At 37.7% G+C, this 23,440-nt stretch overlaps 1 protein-coding gene across 1 annotated transcript in view; it reads left to right on the top strand.

The window, feature by feature from the left end:
• Nucleotides 1-23,440, top strand: part of GPHN (gephyrin) — a 215,333-nt gene that overhangs the window by 89,450 nt on the left and 102,443 nt on the right. Inside the window, exons 5-8 of the mRNA XM_009883501.1 lie at nucleotides 8,572-8,666; nucleotides 13,187-13,253; nucleotides 18,375-18,647; nucleotides 19,929-20,036. Of these exons, the coding sequence (XP_009881803.1) occupies nucleotides 8,572-8,666; nucleotides 13,187-13,253; nucleotides 18,375-18,647; nucleotides 19,929-20,036 (543 nt within the window). The remainder of the gene's footprint in view (nucleotides 1-8,571; nucleotides 8,667-13,186; nucleotides 13,254-18,374; nucleotides 18,648-19,928; nucleotides 20,037-23,440) is intronic.

Raw genomic sequence — 23,440 nt, forward strand, 5'->3', positions numbered from 1 at the left:
AACTCTCTCAGCCTGTCCTCATAGGAGAGGAACTTCAGCCATCTGATCATCTTTGTGGCCCTCATCTGGAGTCGCTTCAACAGGTCCACATCCTTCTTATGTTGGGGGTTCCAGAGCTGGATGGAGTACTCCAGGTGGGGTCTCACCAGAGCAGAGGGACAGAATCACCTCCCCTGACCTGCTGGTCATGCTTCTTTTGATGCAGCCCAGGATATGGTTGGCTTTCTGGGCTGTGAGCACACATTGCTGGCTCATGTTGAGCTCATCCACCAATATCCCCAAGTCCTTCTCCTCAGGGCTGCTCTCAGTGCATTCACTGCCTAGCCCGTATTTGTGCTTGGGATTGCCCCGACCCACATGCAGGACCTTGAATATGGCATTGTTGAACTTCATGAGGTTTGCACAGGCCCACCTTTCAAGCCTGTCCAGGTCGCTCTGGATGGCGCCCCTTCCCTCCAGCGTATTGACCAGGCCACACAGCTTGGTGTTGTCAGCAAACTTGGTGAGGGTGCATTCCATTCCACTGTCGATGTTGCTGACAAAGAGTTTAAACAACACGTGTCCCAGTACCGACCCCTGAGGAATGTCACTTGTCATTGGTTTCCACTTGGACATCAAGCTGTTGACCACGACTCTTTGAGTGCGGCCATCCAGCCAATTCCTTGTCCACCAAGTGGTCCATCCCTCAAATCCACATCTCTCCAATTTAGATTGTTAATTAAAGCTCATTACATTTTCAGTTGCATTAATTGTAGAATTATTATTGATACTTTTATTGAGATATTGTGGAGACTCTTATTGATATTAATTTTTCTTGTTTCTGCTGTATGATTCTGTGATTTGCAGAGAACAGAATTTTTCACTTCTCAGGTTTTGTTCCACTTCTTCAATGTTCAAAGAATTTTGAAAAGTTGTCATGGATTGCCTAGATTTTTACATTTTATATCAAATATAAAGCAGTTTGAAGTAAGTGAGGGAAAACTTGAAAGAATAATAATGAATAACAGATAAAATTTTAACAGTGTTTTTGTAATAGCGGAGTGGTGTCACTACCTTTGCCAGCAAGTCTTCAGCTCTACTACTTTTATTGAACAGCAGGAGTTTCATTCTTACATGAAATGGAGTTGAAGTGGTAAGCACAGCAAAAGGAAGTAGGCACCTGACCCTTCTTCCTAAGCAAGTGGTGTCTTGTTTCCAGCTGTTGCTTTGACAAGCTAATCCTCCTAACCTGTCCCCCTTTGCAAATACTCTCTTTTGACACTGGCTTAAGACACACCATTATACAGCTGTAACATACTGCATCTGGTGGGCAGCAACCCTCTTCACAGAGCCTAAATGCATTCCTTGTAGTGCAGAAAGGCATTTAGTAAGCGTTTCCTTTGTTTGGTTAACTGTTTCTAAAAATGATTGTTCTCTCAGTTTTATGACAATGTATAGGGGTGGGCAGTATCATAAAATTAAGATCTGTTTGTCTGGCATAAGTATTTTATACACATTTGCTATCTTAAAACTTAAAGCATCAGGGTTAAAAAATTATTATTAACACTTAACATATATTAGAAGTGATGTTCAGAATGTGCAGATGGTTTGGTTGCCTAGATGCACCAATTTCATTAACATTTGTATTACACAAATGAGGCAGGCAAATGAAGTTTATGGAAATCAAATACAACCAGGTTTAGCTCAAAACTTAGATAAAAACCTACTGAGGTGCAGGAACAAGTTATAAATTCCACAGTGTTGCTTTGTTTAGTATATTAATTTAAATTTTCAGCTTCTTTATTGTGTATAAAAATGTGAAGCATCTTCCCCAAAATGTTTTGCAAGTCATAAGTAAAAATGGAATTGAGTGTTATAAAGTAAATCTTTGGATTAGTTTTATTTCAGTTGAAGAAAACAAGGTCTTTTAAGGAAAGTTACAATAAATACTGTGGTCTTTATTAACTAATATACACTTAGGTAATTATTTCTTTACAAAAATAACTATCATTGAAGTCAAACTACTAAAAATTAAATATATTCATAGTTTGGTCATCCATAACTCATTCAGTATTGTCAAAGGTACCTCTACCAGCCAGTTGCTTTTTATGGTCATATACATAGTGGAATTGTACTGAAAGAATTGTTTGTCGGTATCAGTTTATCAACAAGAAAGACATTGAATTATCTCCTGACCGGTGAGTCTCATGCCATAGGCATTAGGTTACAATAAATGGTACGATGGATCCCAGTGAAAAGAGTGAGGCTATTCAGAGGGGACAACTTGCAGGCAGAAGGAACCATGGATATGGGGAGAAACAGAGAAAACAGAGTCTGTATTCAGTGTGATCTAACAGCAGTTATTGTTGTGACGCTTTTGTTCCTCACCCAGATAAATTCTGTATGGTAATTCTGTGGTGTTTGGGATCTTGGTGGCAGTAGAGTCCCAGTGAATATGGTGAGAGTACAGCAAAATTCAAATCCACATTCTTGTGCTGTGGAATTATTGTCAGTGGAAATGCATTATTGGTGCATGCAGATGGACCAGTTTGTAAAGTTCATCTTTAGTTGGCTACATTAATCAGAGTTTCATCAACCTTGGGCTGTTTGTAGGTTTGTGTTGGGAGAAGAAGAAGATGAAGAACATGTAATCAGGTCAGTTATGGGAGGAATATGTACCAAACTCACCGTTGATAAGAGGGAAAGGCAATAGAGTAAGCCACCCTAATGTGTATAGACATGTTTTGTTTTATTTTGCGTAAAAATAATTCTATAAAAGCCTGGGAGAGCTCTCAGTATGTCTGTGTGTCTGACACACATAGCAGCATTTAACATCAAAAAGACTCAACAGGAACATCAAAATGAAGACTCACCAGACTCAGGCTGAGTTTGTTACTGTACAGTAAAATTGACAGAAGCCTGGGTGGTCACGTCATGAGGAGGAACAAACACACACATCAGGGACAGCATTGGCCTGATGTCTACCAGTCCATCCTGTAAGCCCAGGCATAGCGATTGGTCTTCACTTTAGCCTTAGGTCAGTTATTCTCCACTACTCTGGGACAATAAATGGGTTTTGACAGGCCCACATCATTAGCACTCATGGATAGCTTATGGTTGAGGAAATGATGACTGTCGGGATATTACTTCTAAGGTGCGTGTGGCCAGGTTCATTAGTGGGGGTGTGAATCTGTCAAAAGTTCTAAAATGACAGCAAACAGCTACTTCTGGGATCCACCCTGTTGAGAAGCAGTTATTCATTGTCCTCTGGATGCAGGCCATTCTTGACTCACATGGATCTCTGACAACTAATTTGACGTCAAGAAGTCAATGATAATCATAATTGCATACATGTGAAAGGACGGCCACTGCATGGTATATCTCTGGCTGCAGCACCCCAATGATGTGCTAGGGCCACTATATTATTAGAAAGTTATTAACTTTGATGACAAGTTGAGAGACTTTGACAAACCTGCTTGGCTTAGATTGCTTTCCAGCAATAGCGTATGTGATCAGTTTTATCCATTTGTCAAATTCAGTGAGCAATTAGCCAAAGAAATTTGATTTTGGAGAACATCAGAGAGCATGATTCCTGTCAAGGCTTCCATCCATAAAAAAGACAGAGAATATCATCACATAGGTTATTGGGGGCAGGGCATAAGAAAAAATCAAGGAAAGACAGCATGATGGTGAGAATGAATGACTCAAAGCTGATCCTTATCCAAAACCTTCTCAGTGTATTGAAAGAAACCAACTGCTTCAACCTGTATTTCCTATTGTACTAAGAGAAGAAATAGATAAGTGATTTTTAGGTGAGAAGCTCTAATAAGTCTAGCCCCATGTAAGCTCTGTTTTCTCCCCGGCAAAATAAGAGTTGAGAATAAGCTGAAATAACTGGCTTGTGAATAGAAATTACAGGCACACATGTTATCTCCAGCAGGGGTATACTGAATAACCTTGAAGAAGGTATCTCATATGCAAGCTGAGAGATGCAATTTTTGTTCCTAAACTATACATTTCTTACACAACTGGTTGACAGACGTGACTGACCTTTTTGTTGCATATTTGACTGCTCTGTCTCTGTAGTTCTTCTGAGTCCAGTCTTCTGAGGTTTGACTGTGGTTTGTGAGCTCTGTTGCAGGGGGTATACAGGTATTTCATTCCAAGTTCCAAGACTTTTGCTTTCAATGGGAAGCTCAGATAGGTAATAAAATGTTATGTATGCAAATCCTATAGTCTGTTAAATATAAATTATCTGCAAATGTGTCCATTAATGTGCATAAACAGCTTTATGATATGCTATACAGAGTCAGATTTTGACTTTTTTGACAGAAATAATATTTTCAACAGAGGCAGTCTCGGTCATCTTAATTCAATTGAATTTATTATGACTTCTCAATCTTGTATTTGCATTTTAGTTGAAGAGATAAAACTTTATTACCATCAAAAAACTGCTGAAGAGTATATGAAATGTCTCAGATCGTTGCTTACTGTTAAGAGGTCAAACTTTGCTGTGTTTAAGACCTGAAACACAAAGATAAGGTGTTTCTGAACATTTCAAGAGTAGTCCTAGGTCTTTTAATTAAATCAGTCTGCAATGGGTATATCCTCCGGAAGCTGCCTGGGAGGGCTTCCACAGGTTAGGAATTGAGCTAACTTAATTTATACGGAGGCAAAGAAAGGCAGTGAAGCAGCAGAGAACTCTGTGAAACCAGTTGGCAGCGAGCCATCTGTTAAGCAACCACAACTACGTCAAAGATATCTAAAAATATATCCGTTGGTTTGGGAACATAATGCCCTAACTCCAATAAAAAGGCACTTTGAAAACAATCAAAAAAGTGTTTTAAAATAAATTGTGTTTATTCATATAGCAATGAAATATAAGAACTGCTTCCATAGACATTGTTAGTAAGTCCTGAATAGTTCCATGAAATAATTGTTTAATTGTTAGTTGTATAGACTAACAATCTCCTCTCTGGAGTAGAAACTGCTGTTTTATTTCAGTCCCATTGTCTCTCTCCCTGATTCTCCCACAGCCTGACGCTTCTGTCGTGTCCTGTCTTCCTTTCTGCTTCTCCTGAGTTTCTCCCTCATGTATTGTCCATTCCAGCCACCTTGTGCAGTCTTATTTCTGTCCCACTCACTTCATTCACTTGGCCTCGCTCTACTCTCATCCCTGCCCTTCAGACAATCCTGCTGCTTGGACTTCCTCTCTGCAATTCTTCCTTTATACTTAGGCTTCCTTCTTCCCATGTTCCCTTCTCCTGCCTAAAATACAAACCTCTCCTTTCTTTGCAACCTCCAAAATGGCCTTTCTGCATTTCTGTCTCTCTCCTGAATTCTTGCTTTTACCTTCAAATGCTTCCACTGCTGTGGAACCCCTCTTTTCCACCTCCATCTTGTATGCATCTATCTTTTTTACACTACCATCTTATGCGGGAGAAAATGGGGACACTTTCTTGCTGTCATTTTAGTATTTAACGCAAATTTATATAGTCATCAGCTTCAGGTTTGAGAAATCAGTGTATAGCTTCAGTCCTGATGAAGGCATCGGTGTGACAGCCCTGAATGAAATCTCCTCATCATTTTGTCCTGCTTCAGCCCACATAGTAGTGTCATCACGGCTGTTGTAAGAGACCCAGGGGCAACAGCCTTGATTTGCGATTCATTTTGTGCCAACACTGTGGCCCCCTGCAGCAGGCAAAAGCTGGCCGATGGTGAGACCATCAAAAAAAAATTACTCATGAAGCAAAGTTTAACAATTTTAATTCAGCCTTGCTAGAGTGTTAGTAAAATGTGAAGGTGCTGAGTCACTAACTCTTTAATAGTTTGCATGCAGGTAGATGTTGGTACCAAGCAGTTAACTGCTGAGCTGGACACAGATGAAAACCTAATTTTGCCATCTCTCTTCCACCCTTCCTTCAAACCTGAAAGAAGTATTAGAAAACCTGGCCACCAGCACTTTGGTTGGTACATTGTTAGTTGTTACAGGTAGACGCAAAGTATCTGCAAATCACTGCAGCGCTGCTAATTTCATTCATCTATGTATAGGTAATTTAAGAGTGTGCTTCCCAGTGTGATGGTGATTTCAGTTCCTGTACACCGCACATTTTAAATAGTGTTATTTGAGGACATCCCAAGAGCGGACTTTCCAGTGGCTGATTTCAAGAGCAGCTGTCACTGTAAAAGCTGTTTATTTAGCGGAAGCCTTTTTTGGTTACATCCATCCAGTCAGGCTGCAAATACGAAACCACAAAACATTCCACGGTTTGTAGAAGTCTGCCTGCAGTAATAAATATAAGCATATATATTTTGAAACAAGTATTTTTAGAAACTTCCATTGAGGGCTGTACTGCTGTTTGGACTTTCTGCCCTTTCAGATTTTATTGCTTAGTCTATACATTTTTAATAATCACATTGCCTGCTAGCAGTGACATTTTGTGAGGGTCATTTTTCTTGTGAAGTTGGAAAATGGACTTGAATTTCATTGAAGGACTCCCTGAGCTGCAGGATCGTTGTTTATGGAACTCTTTTGCATCTTGTACTACCTTTGAAGCCTCTTTAGAATTTTAACTAATGATATCTTCAAAGTGTCACTGTGCTCAAGGGCAAAAAAGAAATCTCAAAATGCACTTTATATTTAAAGGCAGTTTTGAATAGCTTTGAAGCATGGTATTTGCTGAAAAAAAAGGCATAGATACAGACTGACTACTTATGCACACACAGAGAATTCCATGTTTCACCAACTTTTTCATTGTCAGTGAAGTGTCCCTTCACCATTGCAATGTCTTTCTCTTCTATACTGTAAAAATCATCAGGTCTATGGATAGTCTTAAGAATTTTTAACATGATTTGATAGTTTAATACCTCAGCAGGTATCTTTAGGCAATCTCTTACAGTGGAGAAGTTTTAGTTTTGTCTACGTCATTCCTAGCGTGCTGCTTCTCATGTCCCCTGTGTTGAAATACAGACACTGGGTTGTATTTATATGCCTTTTCTGTTTCTGAGCAGAGGATAGCAGATACTCAAACCAACATGGTATGCTTGATAAAAGAGACTATGGTGTCAGCTACTGAATGAAAATTGCTTGGTTTTGCCTAAACCAAAGTTCTTGCTCCCCACAACTGATCACATACCAAGTTTCCTTATTAATGAAAGATCTGAAGGTTTATTTGGTAGCTGTGTCTGATGTCTTCTGATACTGACTTATTCCTTTAAAACATGTTAATAAAATGTGGCAATGTTTGAGAATATGGTCGCTTGACTATCTGTGCTGTTCAGGGATAGGTTTTTTTATTTTATTTATTGCTTCTTGTAAGTGTTTTAGCTAGTGTAGAGCAAGTACAGGACTCCTGGATCCTTCTCGTAGGGGTGCCGTTGGGTTAATTCTGTCATTTTCCTTTTCTGTGACTTTGTTATTCTGTTTGTAAACTAGGAACCTACAAAAGTACAAGGAATGTGATTTATAATTTAATCTTTCCCACAAAATAATCTGTCTGGTTTTCTTCCATTTTATTCTTTTGCTATATCAAACTGCCAACAAAATTTAGCTTATTCAGAGTGTCCTTATATTTAAGATGTGCTTTTCTATTTCTATTTTGATAGCTGTACCATCAAAGAGTTGTAGTTTGGCTGGATGTTTTACAATGAATTTCACAGTTTTATGAGCATTGCTAACATTTTAGTTGTGCCAAATAACTTAGAATCTTGTTTCAGAACATGAAACAAGATGATCCACTGAACAGCAACTACTACGAGGGAAATAAAGAAAGGGTAGGACTGTAACCTGCCTTTTAGGTGTTATGTCCTAACTAAAGTTAGAGGTTGGGAGATTGTGCATTTGAGAAAATTTGTGTTAGGAAGTCAGAACAGAAGGTTGTGCACATCCCAGAAAAATGATTTTCCATCTAATTCCCTGTGTAGAAAAAGGATTGAAAATGACAAGAATTTTCAGACTCTGCTTCAAGGCTTCTCGATGCCCACTGCATATGGACCGCTTGTGAATAAAAGCCACCAGCCTATTTGGAACGGCTGTTTTGTTGACATGATCAAAAGGGAAGGCCTCAGCCTCTGGCCATTATCATTACCATTTTACAATTTTCCTGCCTGCCTGCTACATGGGCTTCCTTTTGCAAGTGGGTTTTTTTTTTTCTGTCTTCTGTGCAGACCGATTCACCCTTCTCATGCCTGGGAAAATGCACATGAAATTGATGAGGAAAAGAAGGCAGTTACATTTGGGTTTTTCTTTGCTTACTCCTAAACATTCTTTACTTTCTGTTAGAGGGAGTTGTTGTTATTTATTTAGTGTTGGTTAACATTTCCTATATATGTAGGGTCCTGGTTTTTAACATTTTCTGTAGGAGTCTTTATAGTACAGCTAACAGTGCTTCTTCCCAACTCCTTGTCTTTCACTATTTTACAGAACCAAGAGAAAATTCTTTAACTTATTTCAGTTTTGAGAATTTAGCAAGGAAGTCTCTTAGCAGACAAAAAAAAAAAAAGGAAATATTCCTACCCAAATTTTAGCTGGTTTCATATTTTTCCTGTCCTTGTACTTCTTCACTCACTTTGCTATTTAATATTTGATTGCAGGCCACTAAAGAAGTGATAGAGCGAGAAGCTCCAGGGATGGCCCTGGCAATGCTGATGGGATCACTTAATGTTACTCCTCTGGGCATGCTCTCTAGGTAAGACTATTTCCTTCAAAATAGGAGGTGGACTATTTCCTTCAAAATATGCATTGTCATGAAAAGACTATACGCAAATAACTGAAGATTGCCGTTGTTATCAAGACTAGAAGTCTTCACTTCAGACAAGTGGCCAGATTCCAAAAGTGATAATTGCATTCTCTCATTTAATTCCCGTTGTTGTCTCCGTTAGACACTGTATCCTCCTGTATTTTCTGTGCCAGTTTATTTGTAATATTGATGCATGCTGTTAAACAGCTGTCTTTTCATCTTAGAGCTGTGGCATTTCAGTGGTGAGTGACAAATTCTTCTATATGTTGTTCAAGTACTAAAATGCTTTGTTTAGCAAAAAAACCTTTGATAAATACAAATGTATTGTTTTGATACTGCTTTTATCCCAGTATCAGCAAAAGCTCTCTGAGTAAGTTAAATGGTATTTTATCCCATGCTTTCAGATACAGTATGTTAACTCCTAGAGTCTGGTATTTCCTACTAAGCAACTAGTACCTGTTTCTCTGCCTGTTGGTGTTTCTTTTTTATCAGTGACATCTCTTGTTACCCTGTATTACTTTCTGGAGTTGATTTTTATTTTATTCCTTCAGTTTACCTCATTTTACCTAAGATAGACTTAGTAGTATCAATACCTTTCATAAGTTAGTTTGTGCTTGCACATTATTTCAAGGTAACTAAGAAACAATGGCTGTTACAGGTTTTTGATTTCTCATTGTATAATGAGGCTATAACAAGAAAATAATAATATAAGAAATAAAGAAGAAACTTCCAAATCTCTACCTTTGTATTCAGATACTTGCATTTTTAAAGGACATTTAGATGAGAGGTTTAGTGATTTGACAAGGTATTTTAAAACTTTTCATATCACATATCTGAAAGGGTAACATTAACAAGTTAACACCTTCAGATTCTGTCCAAATTAGCAAGTATTTTTTTCTTTTTTTTTTTTTTTTTTTTTTTATATCATGGCGTTTGTTTATCTGAAGGGAAGGGATAACAGAATGCTACCACAAAGAGAAAAAAGTTTATTTAGCTGTTCTGTTTCTGATCAAGAAAAGGATAGCCATTTAGATGACACAACCAAGTTTGATTTAGGATGTGGTGTGGTCAGAATGGCTGAAAGGATGTTGTAATGGTAGTGGAACAAAAATGCTGGATTGCAACCTGACTCTTCTGTATGTATCTATAGGAAGAACATGCTATACATATACAGCCACTTTCAGTAGTAATTGATGACAATGATGGGAGATAACATTACAGATTATGCATGCAATCATATTAGTCCCTTGAAATGTTCCCAGTGAAAACATTTACTTCAGGCCCCAAAGTAATCAGCACGCAAAAGTCCATTCTTTTGGTAACACTGTTCAGATCATAAAGTTAAGTACGCAAATATTACAAAATGACAACATTATGGTTTCTTGTGCAATCTCAGTTCTCCATGAAGGCACATGTGTGTTATGATTACGTTTTTTGGTAGAATTCCTCTGCAAATTCTTAAGATGGAGGAAGGAAATTTACTTTTCTTTGTTTTGGTTGTCCTTTGTGTAATCCTATATCAGTTTTGGTGCTTTTTATTCAAAATCTTCTCTGAATGCAGACTCACTTCTGGGATTTTTCTTACATCATTTGTTATTCTAAAACACAAATTGCTAATATATTTTCATGGAAAATTCTGCAAATTGAGGTAGTGTTGTAATCCCTCTTTACAATGAGAACTAAGGCACACATTAAGAGAGGTCAAAAACATACACTAATTTTAGGTACGCAGTTTGAGAAATGTGGATCCTAATTTTTCAAAGTATTTAACATTAAATGTCATTTGTCCTAAGCTTACCTCTCATTGACTTCATTTTGAAATAAAGTTCTGATGAATAATTTATCATGTAATTTCTTTGACTTTTTTAAGAAAACAAAAGCAGAAGTTCTGTTATGCAATATTAAGTTGACACTTCCATAAATCACCTGCAGGTTTGGAAATACTAGGTCAATCGTGTTGAATTTTATCACATGAACTTTTAAAAATTGTTATAAGTTACAGGCTGTCTTCCTGACTATGGGCCAGCATTAGGAAATCATGAGTTATGTTGTAGACTGGATTCACAGATACTTAACGGGCAGATAAGGGTCAGTGAGACTCCCATAGTCCAGATTAGTCCCAAGGTCCAGCAGGAAGTATCTTAAAGCGTCATAGACCTTTTTACACGTTTCCTGAAACTGTTCTCTTTTCTTTTCTGTGACATTCCAAAACTGTCCTTGTCCCGGAATTATCTCTTCCCTTCACCTGATTCCTTACCTCTCAGCTACCCATGCCGTACCAGTCTTTATTGAGGCTTTTTAAAGCACTCTCTTCTCCTTGCCCATCTATTCTCCTTCTACCAGCATAACTTCTTCCCAGGGAGATTGTGGGTTGTTTTTTTGTTTTTTTTTTTTTTTTCACAGAATCTTTGTTCTCCGTTCCTCCTTCTGCATTAGACCTGTATTTCTTTTCTCCCACGTCCTTTTTTTTTTTTTTCTTTCTCCCACGTCTTGTTTTTCCTTCCTCTCCCTTGCTTCTATTTGTACTCTTCTTTCTCAGGGTTTGGGTTTTTTTCTTAAAATTTCTGTCCACTGCATCACAAGGCTGAGGATAACATGAGATCCACAGCATCTCCCTTAACTGTTCTACGTTTGGAGGGGTATTATTAATTTATCTCTTAAATTACCCAGAATGTGTGCACATTTTGTGTGCTTTTATGCTGTGAGCACACACAGTATTTTTGCAAGACATGCAAAAAATATGGTACTTTTACTTACTTTTGCATGCTCTCTTGAGAAATTTTTGGCAGCTCCATTTCTTTCCTGAGACACTAGATGTGATTATTGGCAGCTGAAACTTGTAGCTTTCAGGAGAATGGCTGCTGGTTTAGTCCTTTTTTATTATTGTTTGGTTGTATTGGTCATTTAGCTTCTAAAGTTCAAAATTATTTAAAGCAGAATAAAAGAGCCAAGAAGATTATTAAAGGAGCTGTCTGCCAAACACAACTCCACCTCATTTTAATTCCTCTGTGGATAAGTCGTATTTCTTTTATTTTGAATCTGTCATAAACTGTAGCCCACATATCAGATTTGCTGGATTGTTTATAGTCTGTAAGTTTGACAACTGCAACAAGAGTAAACAAGGAAGTTTCTTTAACTCAGGCTCTTCATCTTTGCATTGCAACAGAACGTTCCTCAGCTACCTGGAATTCTTTCTTAATTAAGGGCATATAGCATACAAGAAAGGAATACAGGAAAACAGAGGCTAGGAGTCAGGCAATGCTCAGGCTGCCAGTTGTCTCTTCGGGCTGACTTGACTGTGATATCAGAAGTTCAGTTTATGGCACAAAAAATGGTTTCTGTGCTATTTAATTGTGAACACTATCACTAGAATACTTGCAACCCTGCTAGAAAATGCCATACTACCAATAAACAACATTAATCACACCAATAAATGACATTTATCCCTGAGAATTATTTCTATAAGAAGAAATCCAACAAAGTTGGCAACCCCACAAACCATGTCCTTTGGCTCAAAATTTATGGTAATGCCCTATTAAGAAAATATTTTCTTTTCTATTCTGTCTTCACTTATGGCTCATGTTGGTGTTTGATAGAGAGGTTGTTACACAATTTCTCTTAACTGTAGCCTGCGTATCTTTGTCGTTTGGTTTCATCCTTTTACTTTTTTTCTTATGCCTATATCCCAGCCCTGGGTTTTCACCACTAGCTTCGTAAACAGCGGAGAAAAGCAGGAGACACTCTTTACAACCTCAAAACAAAATCCAGTAATTTTTTTTTCTTTAAAAACAGCTAGCTAAAAGGAGGAAGAGGCAAACTCTAAGCAACAGAAAGCGTTCAACACTTGGGTGTCTAAGTTCAGCCCTGCGTCAATACCAAAGGAATTCCCTAAAGACAAGAAATAAAATAAAATCTGCCATCTTTGATAGTCCATTTCATCTTTTTTTTGAGGGGGAAGGAAAGACTGTTAGAAAGCATTAGATATGAATTGCATAAGTGCAATTTTCACTTAAGAATTACTTCCCTCTGTGCTTTCCTTATGTTGCATCTTTCAAAAAAAAGAAGACATACTTAAATTAATGCAACCAGCATGACTTAGTACTTTTACGTGGCAAGGGAAATAGTATTTGACACCATCAATTACGTTACAAAGGAACCACGTGTATGAGCAAATAGGGACTACATGGATGCAAATAAACAATAGAATTAAGGGACCTACACAGATCTAAAAAAGGTGGAAATCTACCCAGTGTTTATACCATCAATTAAATGTTAGACTCTGTCAGCCTTGTTTGATGCTTTTTCAGCTCAGCTTCTCCTGAGCTGTTTTGTGAAAATATTTTTAAATGTTGGAGATTGCGTTTACAAATTCTGATACGTAATAGAATTTATCTTAAATGCTCTGTTCTTGTTTCTACAGTGGACTAAGTTGCATGCAAGAATTTCACTCTGGGTTTCTTTCTTTTCAGACCTGTGTGTGGAATCAGAGGGAAAACTCTCATAATTAATCTGCCAGGTAGCAAGAAAGGGTCACAGGTAAGAAGTGTTCTTACTGATCTGCTACTGGGGACCCATGATGAGTACCTCCCATTGTTCCGAATGGTAGAAAGTACCCGCTACAATAAATTCTACAAAAGTGAATTGAAATGGATATTCATATAGCTGAACACACCATCACTCTCAGTCAGAGACGATACAATTCCGATCTGATGGAAGGTACTGTGTGACCAGGACAGCATTACACATAATGCGAGAGAGCGCTTACTGTAGCAGGCAGTGCTAATGAAGAATCTCATGGTCTTTTACACTTCCCCTTTCTTCTCTAGTCAGCCTCTACCCAATTCCTGTGTTGTCTACAGCTTCCAAGAGAGCGTTCTTTTTCACAAAGAAATAAGAGGAAGGCCTAGTGTATGGTAGAACTTGCTGGAGCATGAAGAATATTCCCAGTTTTGGTCAGCAAGAGGGTAAAAAAAGGAGCATCATTTTTAGAGTCTGAGGATTTTTTTAAATCTTTTGGATATGGGTATCAGACTTTGCACCCTTCACACAGTTTGTTTTCTTCCTGCATTTTGCTCAGTTTGGACAGGGAAGTTAGGCTTTCTGTTTTTATTCATGCTTACTTTCTGACTGTATAGCTGAGAGAAACACAATTAAACATCAGGAGGAATTTTTTTTTGCGTGTTAGTAAGGCCTGATCGTTCCAGTGCTCGCTCTTTCTGTGTAGTTGGTTGACCGATCCAGAAAAACAGCCGTCTTCACACAAATACTGCTAAGCTGAATAGTGGGCTGTACAACCTGATACAAAACTGCTAAGGTAGATCCCTCATCAATCATGAGAACATATTTCTCCAGGATTCAGACTATGTCAGTGGCCTTGTTAAAAAATGTCTTTACCTCTGGCCTCTAACAAATGCGTACCTCGTAGTTTATCAACATCTTCTGAACCAGTAGTACCCTGTCACAGAGGCGACAGTGCTAATGTGTTTGGCAGCACAGCCCTGAAATCACTGTTGCTTGAAAGACTTATGTCTGGAGATAAATAAAGAATGTTTATGTGGGCTGTCACCTGAAGTTGAAGAAGAAATGTTTTGAATACCATTATCTTAAGCAGCCATCACAGGTTTTCAGATACATTGTTTACATGTTTCAGTTCAAGGACTCAGTAGACCCTTCTATGATTCTGCCATTCCTTCGAGCCTTTTTAGGACGTCTGATGAGACTCTGTAATTGCAAAGTAATTAAAAGCCTTCAAAACATGCAACAAGCATTGGAGGATGATGGGGCAGGAGGATACCTACTTGAAAGTCTTCCAGATATGAACGGGAAGTCATATGTGCGTGCATGCATTTAATGTAGCAGTGGGCTCCATGTCTTAGAAAACTGGTGCACCAGTAAGAGGATTTTTTTCAGAAGTCTATACTTCTTTTGTTGAATTATGAAAGCGATGAAATAGCCTACAATCTCTAATCGTTTTTGTTGTGTTCAGTAGCACTCCTATCATGCTAGGTATAGAATAGTTTGTCATTTTCTGCCCTGAGGCGCTCACTGTGAAGATAGGTAAATTGTAGAAAGAGGATGAGGAAAAGAAATTTAAAAATGTTAATAAGTGTTTAAACAATAGTTAGATATAAAGTAGTAATAAACCAGGTAGTTCTGCTGGAAAAATAAAAAAATGTCATATGATTTCATTATACAAGCAAGCTTTTTATAAACTGATGATTTATTTGCTCCTGTCATGATGATACTCTCTTCTGTCACAATTTATTTTAATATGAAACATCTTTAAAGTATCAGATTTCATCAAGGAATTTTAAGATGAATAGTAGAGAAAATTGTTCCATAAGAGGCTGGATCTCAAGAACCAAATAGGATGGGTTGTTACCAGGAATTTCTCTCATTCCTCTTTTATGACTTGCTAATTTATTTTCCATCGTATTAGTACAATCAAAAAAGAAGCTTATATAAAGCTATGAAATTGCAGCAGTATACATATTTTACTAATAAAATACAAAAATTAATAGAAAATGGCAGCAGTCTAAATGCTCCATCTCAAAAATGGACACAATGTCAAACGTGTTCTCCAGAGTATCATGGAATCATAGAATGGTTTATGTTGGAAGCGACCTTAAATATCATCTAGTCCCAACCCCGCTGCCATGGGCAGGGACACCTTCCTCTAGACCAGGTTGCTCAAAGCACCATCCAACCTAGCCTTGAACATTTCCAGGGATGGGACATCCACAACTTCCCCAGGCAGTTTCTCCCAGTGACTCACCACCCTCACAGTAGAGAATTTCTTCCTAATATCTAATCTGAATCTCCAGTTTGAAGCCATTAGGCCTTGTCCTGTCACTACATACCCTTGTAAAACGTCCCTCTCCAGCTTTCTTGTAGGCACCCTTCAGATACTGGAGGGCTGCAACGAGGTCTCCCTGGAGCCTTCTCTTCTCCAGGCTGAACAACCCCAACTCTCTCAGCCTGTCCTCATAGGAGAGGTGTTCTAGCCATCTGATCATTTTTGTGGCCCTCCTCTGGACCAGCTCCAAGGTCCATGTCTTTCTCGCACTGAAGACTCCAGAGCTGGATGGAGTACTCCAGGTGGGGTCTCACCAGAGCAGAGGGACAGAATCACCTTCCTTGACCTGCTGGCCATGCTTCTTTTGATGCAGCCCAGGATATGGTTGGCTTTCTGGGCCACGAGCACACATTGCCAGCTCATACTGAGTTTCTTATGAACCAACACCCCCAAGTCCCTCTCCTCAGGCCTGCTCTTCAGCCATTCACCGCTGAGCCTGTATTAGTGCTTGGGATTGCCCCAGCCCACGTGCAGGACCTTGAATATGGCATTGTTGAACTTCATGAGATTTGCACAGGCCCACCTCTCCAGCCTGTCCATGTCCTTCTGGACGGCATCCCTTCCCTCCAGCGTGTCAACTGCTCCATACAGCTTCATGTCATCGGCAGACTTGCTGAGGGTGCACTCAATCCCGGCATCCATGTCGTCAACAAAGATGTTGAACAGCACCGGTCCCAGTACTGACCCCTGAGGAACACCACTCGTCACTGCTCACCACATCTGTGTGGCATGTACCACTGAATCAGGGTCTGTAAAGTACTTGCATTTTTGTGTTGTTCTGGTCTGTTTTCTTTTCTTTCAGCTTCGCAAAAGGTATTTAATGTTATGAAAGAGGACAATGTGTGAAATTACCAGATGCTCATTGAAATAATTTGGTCTATGGCAGTTTTCTTAGTAGAACTAACAATTGCCTATGACAATGAGTTTTACAAATAGCACGAGCTTTTAGAGTACTTACTGCGAACCTGTTCATCAACAGTTACGCCAACAAAGCTTTATTTCAGTGGTAGGAGTAGGGAACATGATTCTCTAATGAGTTACTCATTAATGTACTTTCTCATGGTTATCGGTCAGTTCACAGATTGTTGTCCTTGTTTACCACATACTTGAGGTTGCTTTTTTACTGAAACTGATGATTGTATGCTGCAGGATTTTAAACCATTTTTAAAATAAAACTGTGGAGGCACAATAACTGAGGTTTGCAGTTACATTAGATCTTACAATTCTTTATTATGTTTGCAAATATATTTTAATGTATATTCATTATTTACTGCATGCTCATCCAGTTTACTCCAGTTCTTCAGAGTGCCAAATTGAATGTTGAAAGAATTTATAAATCTATGAAGTAGTCTGATTTTTCATTTCTCTTAAGGGAGTGACTGAAAGATGGGCTCTTATTTAGAAGCTTTGAATAAATAGTGTTTGTGAGTCATGTGTTTGACTTACAAAGTGGCTTATATAAACTCTAGTAATTTCTGATGAATGGTTTGCTCTTTATTTTGTTTACATAGTCATTTTTATTTACTGAAAATATTTGTCACAATATCTATTTACAAAATGTTTATCATTATTTATTTTCTGGATGCTCTAAAACATTGGAATACATTTTTTTAAATCTTCCTTATGCTTGAAACAAAACCAAAAATGAAGTTCAACAAAAAGAGTAATGTCAGCTTTCTTTGACAACTTGTACATTCCCTAACTGCACTGCCATGGCAATTCATTCTTGTGACGCTGCCATCATTTTCCAATAATTTAATGTTTATATGCATTCTGCTCAAATGACATTACTGAGGTGCCTGGGAGGAAGACGAGAGATGGTAGTCATAAACTGAAGAAAGCAGCTTCCAGCTGGATAAAAAGAAAAGGGGGGAAAAAATCACTTTGAGGGTAATTAAGCATTAGAACAGGTTGTCAGGAAGGTTTGTGGAGTCTCTGTTCTTGGATTTTTTCAAGACTTTACAGAACAAAGCCCTAAGGAACCTGTCTGAATTTCATACTGACCCTGATCTGAGCAGGAGCCTGCACTGCATGATGTCCTTAGGTTCTTCTTTGATTTGATGAAATACTAGTGTATTTTAGCAGCAGAGGTAGCTATATATGTGTATGCCCATTGTGGAGCAAGAACAGTTACACAGCATCTGCATTTTTGCTTTCTCCAGCCATATAAAATAAACTTTGTACTTGTTAAAAACAATCATAGAGCAAGGAGAGGATGGAAAAATAGATTATTTATGAACAATTTTTTCTGAGTTACATAAAATCGTAATTAATTCAGTGTAGTTTGTCATTCTTCCTGTGTATAGGATAAGTCCATGAATAAAAATGATATAATTCTATAAAAGTATAATTATGGGAACACTTAGGAATTGTTCTCTAATTGTGAGGGAACATAGTAGGAATGATTTGAAGCTAATATCCCTTCAGGGATAGAGTTAATGTTTTTATTCTGCTTTTTTGTAGTATTCTGCCAACTGCTGTGAAATGGTTTCTATATTATGTAGTCTTGAACTCTTGTTTTCTGAAGTTTTAATCCAATATTAGCTTAATTACAGAAGCCCTGTTGTACAAGTTACTATATTTACATGAAAAAAAGGCAAAAATTTATAGTCCCCAGTTCTGGTTCTGAGTTTGTTTTTTTACCCTCTATGAGCAATTGCATAGGGCATTTAAGGTTTTATTTATGGTCGGGTGAAAAGATACATCTAAATCCTGAGTATCTTTTAAGAGTAAATCTGAAAAATCCCCACTTACTTCTGCAGGTAACTCTTCATAGTCATTTCTCTTCTTGTTGTGCATAGGAATGCTTTCAGTTTATACTGCCAGCCCTACCTCACGCCATTGATCTTTTGCGGGATGCCATTGTAAAAGTAAAGGAGGTACACGATGAGCTTGAAGATCTACCTTCACCACCACCACCTCTTTCTCCTCCTCCAACCACCAGCCCTCACAAGCAGACAGAAGACAAAGGAGTACAGTGTGAGGAAGAGGAGGAAGAGAAGAAGGATAGTGGAGTTGCCTCAACAGAGGACAGTTCTTCTTCACATATAACAGCAGCAGCCATTGCAGCTAAGGTGAGTCTGGCTTGTTTCCCCAAGAGACCCTTTAGTTTCTATCTCAGGTACTTTCCACCAATATTAATTTGCATGTTAAGACTATACATTGATGTCTGTGTGTCAAACAGATGTATTTTAGGTACATTTTGTAGAAATTTAGCTGCATAAAAATGTATGAATCTTGTTTCGGTAGGTGATCTCAAATTTCAGTGGGAGACATTGTTTATTATCTTGATGATAACATCCATTTTTATGATACCGTTCTGATGTGACTGACATTTTTAGTGTTTTTTTTTTTAATTCAAAGTGCTCACACCCCTGAGCGTGCAAGGTCCAGTAGGTGGCATATTAAGGAATCGCAACAAAAATTTTGAAGCCATAATATCTGTTTTGAAGAGAAAATGTTGGTTTCCAAAAACATTGATAAAAAGTATGAGAGATCGGTAGCAGGTTAAGCAATAAGGTGTCCGGACTACTGTCTTCCGGTGTGCATGTCTGCATAAGAGATGTGAAATTCTGTGGCAAAACTAAATGTCATCCCATTGTCTTTATAGCCTTGCTTTACCCAGTAGTCATATGATCAACATTACTCAAACCAAAACAATAAATGTGAGACTACAAAAGGAAAAAATTAGATAACACTTGCAAATTATTTCAGTTCAAATTTTAAATGTTTTCCAAAGAAATATATTGTTTGAAGCAATATATATATATATATATATATTTACCTCAATTTTATGTCTTCAATTTTCAAATTGAAAGACAATATATTCCTATGTGTTTGGAAAGGATTTTTTCCAAACTGCTTTGTTCTATATTTACTCCACAAATTGTGCTTGTAAGTCTTATTATGGGAATTGAAAGTCTAAGTAACTCAAAATTTTATTAAATCATTTCTAAATCAAAGCAGCAACATTCTAACTCCAGAAATGTAAATTCAGGTCTGAGACATCTTGACATTTCTAAGACAGCTGCAGCTGGAGATCATCTCCTCTTGTACAGAAAACCCTGATTACATATATCTTTACAGGGATGAATTAAGGTAATTATCACTTGCAAGTTTCAGTTTTTATTAATGCAAATTTTAAATTGATTAATTTCTTTTGATGTAGGCAAAGATAAATAATATGTGCAATTTCTAAAGGCAGAAAATACCTGAGATCTAAACTGACTGTGTTCATATGAGTTTGGCACTTCAGTGTCATGCTTGTTTTCACCTCATTCCCTTTCGGTCATTTGCTTGTATAGTTTCATGTTTTCCTGTCACTGTATTCATAGCTGTTATGTGTTGTGCATTAGAAGCATCCATCCTACACCAGTTCAGCTGTTATCATGGCAAAAGGTGAACAGCCCATCCCTGGTCTCATCAATTATTGCCATCACGCAGCAGGCAGTGCAGGAGAACCGGTAAGAGACACTTCCAAGAGGCTTTTGCACTAACAGTAGCTAAAAATACACTGCCAGCCTCCTAATCTACTGTGTGAGCAGACAGCGTTATTTATTCTAACAAAGAACGTGCTCTTAAAAAACATGCTATAGAAAATATTCTGTTTAGGGTACAGGGCTAAACAAGGTAAAGTTTGTGTGCTTTGTCAGTTTGAATCATTTGGCCGCTGAGATAATCATTGCTATAAAGCCTGTGTTTCTGATTAGTTGTTGGCTTTATCATTTAATATACTCAATAATTGAATATAATTAAAATGATCTCCTAAAAGTGTTGCTTTAGAGCTGTGATACTGTGGTAACTTTTCCCCTTTCATTTGCCTTGCTTTGCTTCTTTCTCTCAGTAGTTTGTTTGTCAACGTAATACAGCGTTTGTGCTGGGTGTTCATAGTTTGCTTTTATCACTTGCAGTTTCTCTCTTATTTTTGTATTCAGTTTAGAAGTAGACTTTTTCAGAAACAGAAGAAAGAACTTGAGGAGTCAGGATACAGTGGACTTATTGTAAATTACTGGATTTTAGTGAATAGTAGGCAACTATTTCAATGAATGGTAGAAAGGACAGGACTTGGTTTATTATAACTCAGAGGTTATAACTCAGGATCTAGCAAAATACTATACTTTATTTTCCATCTCCCAAAGGTCTAGTCTAGGCTTGAGTCAAGATAGAATAATGGCCACAGTATCATCAGGAATGAAACGTAATTTACTGTATTCGTAACTGTAGGTTAGAGAAACCCAAGGAAGGCAGTTGGCCTAGAGAGGCTTGTGCTCTCTGACCCATTCATTCCATGTCAGCCAGCAAACGGGTGTGAGATCTTGGGAAAATACGTCACTAGATTTGATGACCAGAGGCTGCCCTTTCTTGTTCCCTTAGGCAAGTAGTCATTTAAACCATCAGTCAAATAGCGTAACGCCTCTGTATTTAAAACATGATGACCATGTCTCTTGAAAAGTGACTTAGAAAACGTGAAGGCTTTGAAGTTCACACACCTGATGATAAAGCTATGCATGTGGACATACATACACACACGTTTATTCCAGTAGTTTCATTTTTTTGAGTTGAGGTTATTAAACTAGAATTGGCACCATATTCTTCAGCATCAGTAAAACAGTGAATTCAACCTCTCTGAAGCATGCCGTTAAGCTGTCATCCAGGCTTCTGTGCCATTTTGCAAATTACTCTTGAGCTATTGTTTTATGCATTCTATAATCCAAGTCAGATTTTCAAACTCAGAGCAGGAAGTGGCTAGTTTTTCAGAAGGTTGTTGATTTTTTTTAAGCTGCCCTTTCTCTATGTTTTTAACATATTTTTGCTCTTGTATAACAATCATAGTTATTACCATCTATAGCTTGTTTTCTTAGTACCTTACCAGCACTGTCAATCTTTGTTCCAGTCATGAGCAAAAGAGAATAAAGAGCTTATATCTTTTCCTTTTTCTCCTTCTTGTTAACGCTTAGTTATCTAATCTGAAAACACAAATATTTAAACCAATATAAAAATACTTCTGGAAAATGTCATATCAGATAAAAATTGTAGAAGCAATGAGTGATGGATGTGGTGGATATCTTTCTCTTACACTTCATTTCTCATTCATTTCTTTCTCTGTCAGTATGTTACAAAAGGTTTTCCACTCCAGCTAGTGCAAACAGAAACTATTTTCACTGAACTTGGAGTTTTATTGTACCCCATTTAGAGTTTTGAGACCTCTACCCTCTATTAAATTTGTTTGAAACTGGCAAATGAGTTGAAAAATTTTACAGGGAGACATCATAAATGCTTAGAGTGTGATTTGTGAAAGTTTTTTAAAAAAAAAATAAATCTATCTACAACACAGTCTATCCTGCCCTTCCCTATTGTAGATTTCCAGGCTCCAGGAAACACAGAAATTTCTCATGGGTTTGTCAACCTCTTTAACAGGGTTAAGAAGAAGTTGCCTTGATTAGAGACGTAGATTGCCTAAACTTAATTTTAAAAGGACAAAAACTTACTAAATATAGCTGAGAAAAATGAGACATTCTCCATTTCACATAATTTCTCTAATGTCCCTTTCACTTCACGAACTGTGTATATCCATTATATTTTTTATATTTTTATGTTTATGCATTATATATATTAATACCTTCCCTGAAATTAGCAGGTTGTAGTGGTTTACAGAGAATGTTAATGTTGATTTTAGCAATACAACACACTGCTGTCATGTTGGAAAAATAAACCTCTTGACAGCAAAATTTGTGAACAAAATTCAGTAAGATTTTGTGTCTGTGAAAGCTAGCAAGCTGAAACTTACAGTTCAAGATAGGTTTATATATGGATTGTTTTATGGCAATCGTATTTTCTGTAAAGGTAGTGATTGGGGAATAAATGTCATTGAAATGAAATGCCTGTAACCATCTTTTCCCTTTATCTTCAACTTCCTTTTCTGATACATGTCCTGGCTGAAATTTTACTTAAATTTTAATTTTCTCACAGGCAAAAATTAGCACTTCACATACAGTTCAATGGAGACTGGAATTGTCTCAGTCACTTAGTTGCACAGAGAGTTTTTTGGTCTGAAAAAGGGGATACTGGATAAAATTTTAGAAGCAATGATTGATGGATATGGTGGATAGGAAAAAAAAAACAACCCACAGTTACTTGCCTGAAGGGGATGAGACAATATGTAATATATGGTTACTCCAGAGTAACCAGAGTAAACCCAAGGAGAACTGGATCATGGTATCATTTGCAGAAGCAATATTGTATTTGTATTGTGGGATCTTGGAGTATATAAAAGAGATAATGGACCCAAACACAATCATATCAAGATACGTGCAGCTTTTTGTCAGAGGATGGTAAAGAAAAGGTATCTTATTTGAAGATTTAAAACCGTTCCTTCTTTTATTGTGTCTTCTTTTATTTTATGCCTTTATCAAAATGTAATTTTTTGCTGTATTGTCCTTGTCATGGAGATAAAAATGAAGCATTAAAAGTTGTAGATAGTATTGGAGTTATGCCAATGTGAAACTTAGGGATGTCAGCCTTTTTTTGTGTTTAACATATTTAAGATGGGATTTCAGGAGAAAAAGAAAAGGGAAATGGTGCTTCTGACATGGACCTGTTGGAGCAGGTCCGGAGGAGGGCCACGAAGATGAGCAGAGAGCTGGAGCACCTCTCCTGTGATAAACAGTCCTTCCCCACCTTTCCTGTAGACCCCCTTTAGGTACTGAAAGGCCACTATGTCTCCCTGGAGGCTTCTCTTCTCCAGGCTGAACAACTCCAACTCTCTCTGCCTGTCATCTAGTCCAACCCCCACTGCAATAAGCAGAGATGTCTTCAACTAGACCAGGTTGTTCAGAGCCCCATCCAACCTGACCTTGAATGTTTCCAG

The sequence above is a fragment of the Charadrius vociferus genome, unplaced genomic scaffold (genome assembly GCF_000708025.1).
Source record: "Charadrius vociferus isolate BGI_N301 unplaced genomic scaffold, ASM70802v2 scaffold34, whole genome shotgun sequence".
Taxonomy (NCBI): Eukaryota; Metazoa; Chordata; class Aves; order Charadriiformes; family Charadriidae; genus Charadrius; species Charadrius vociferus.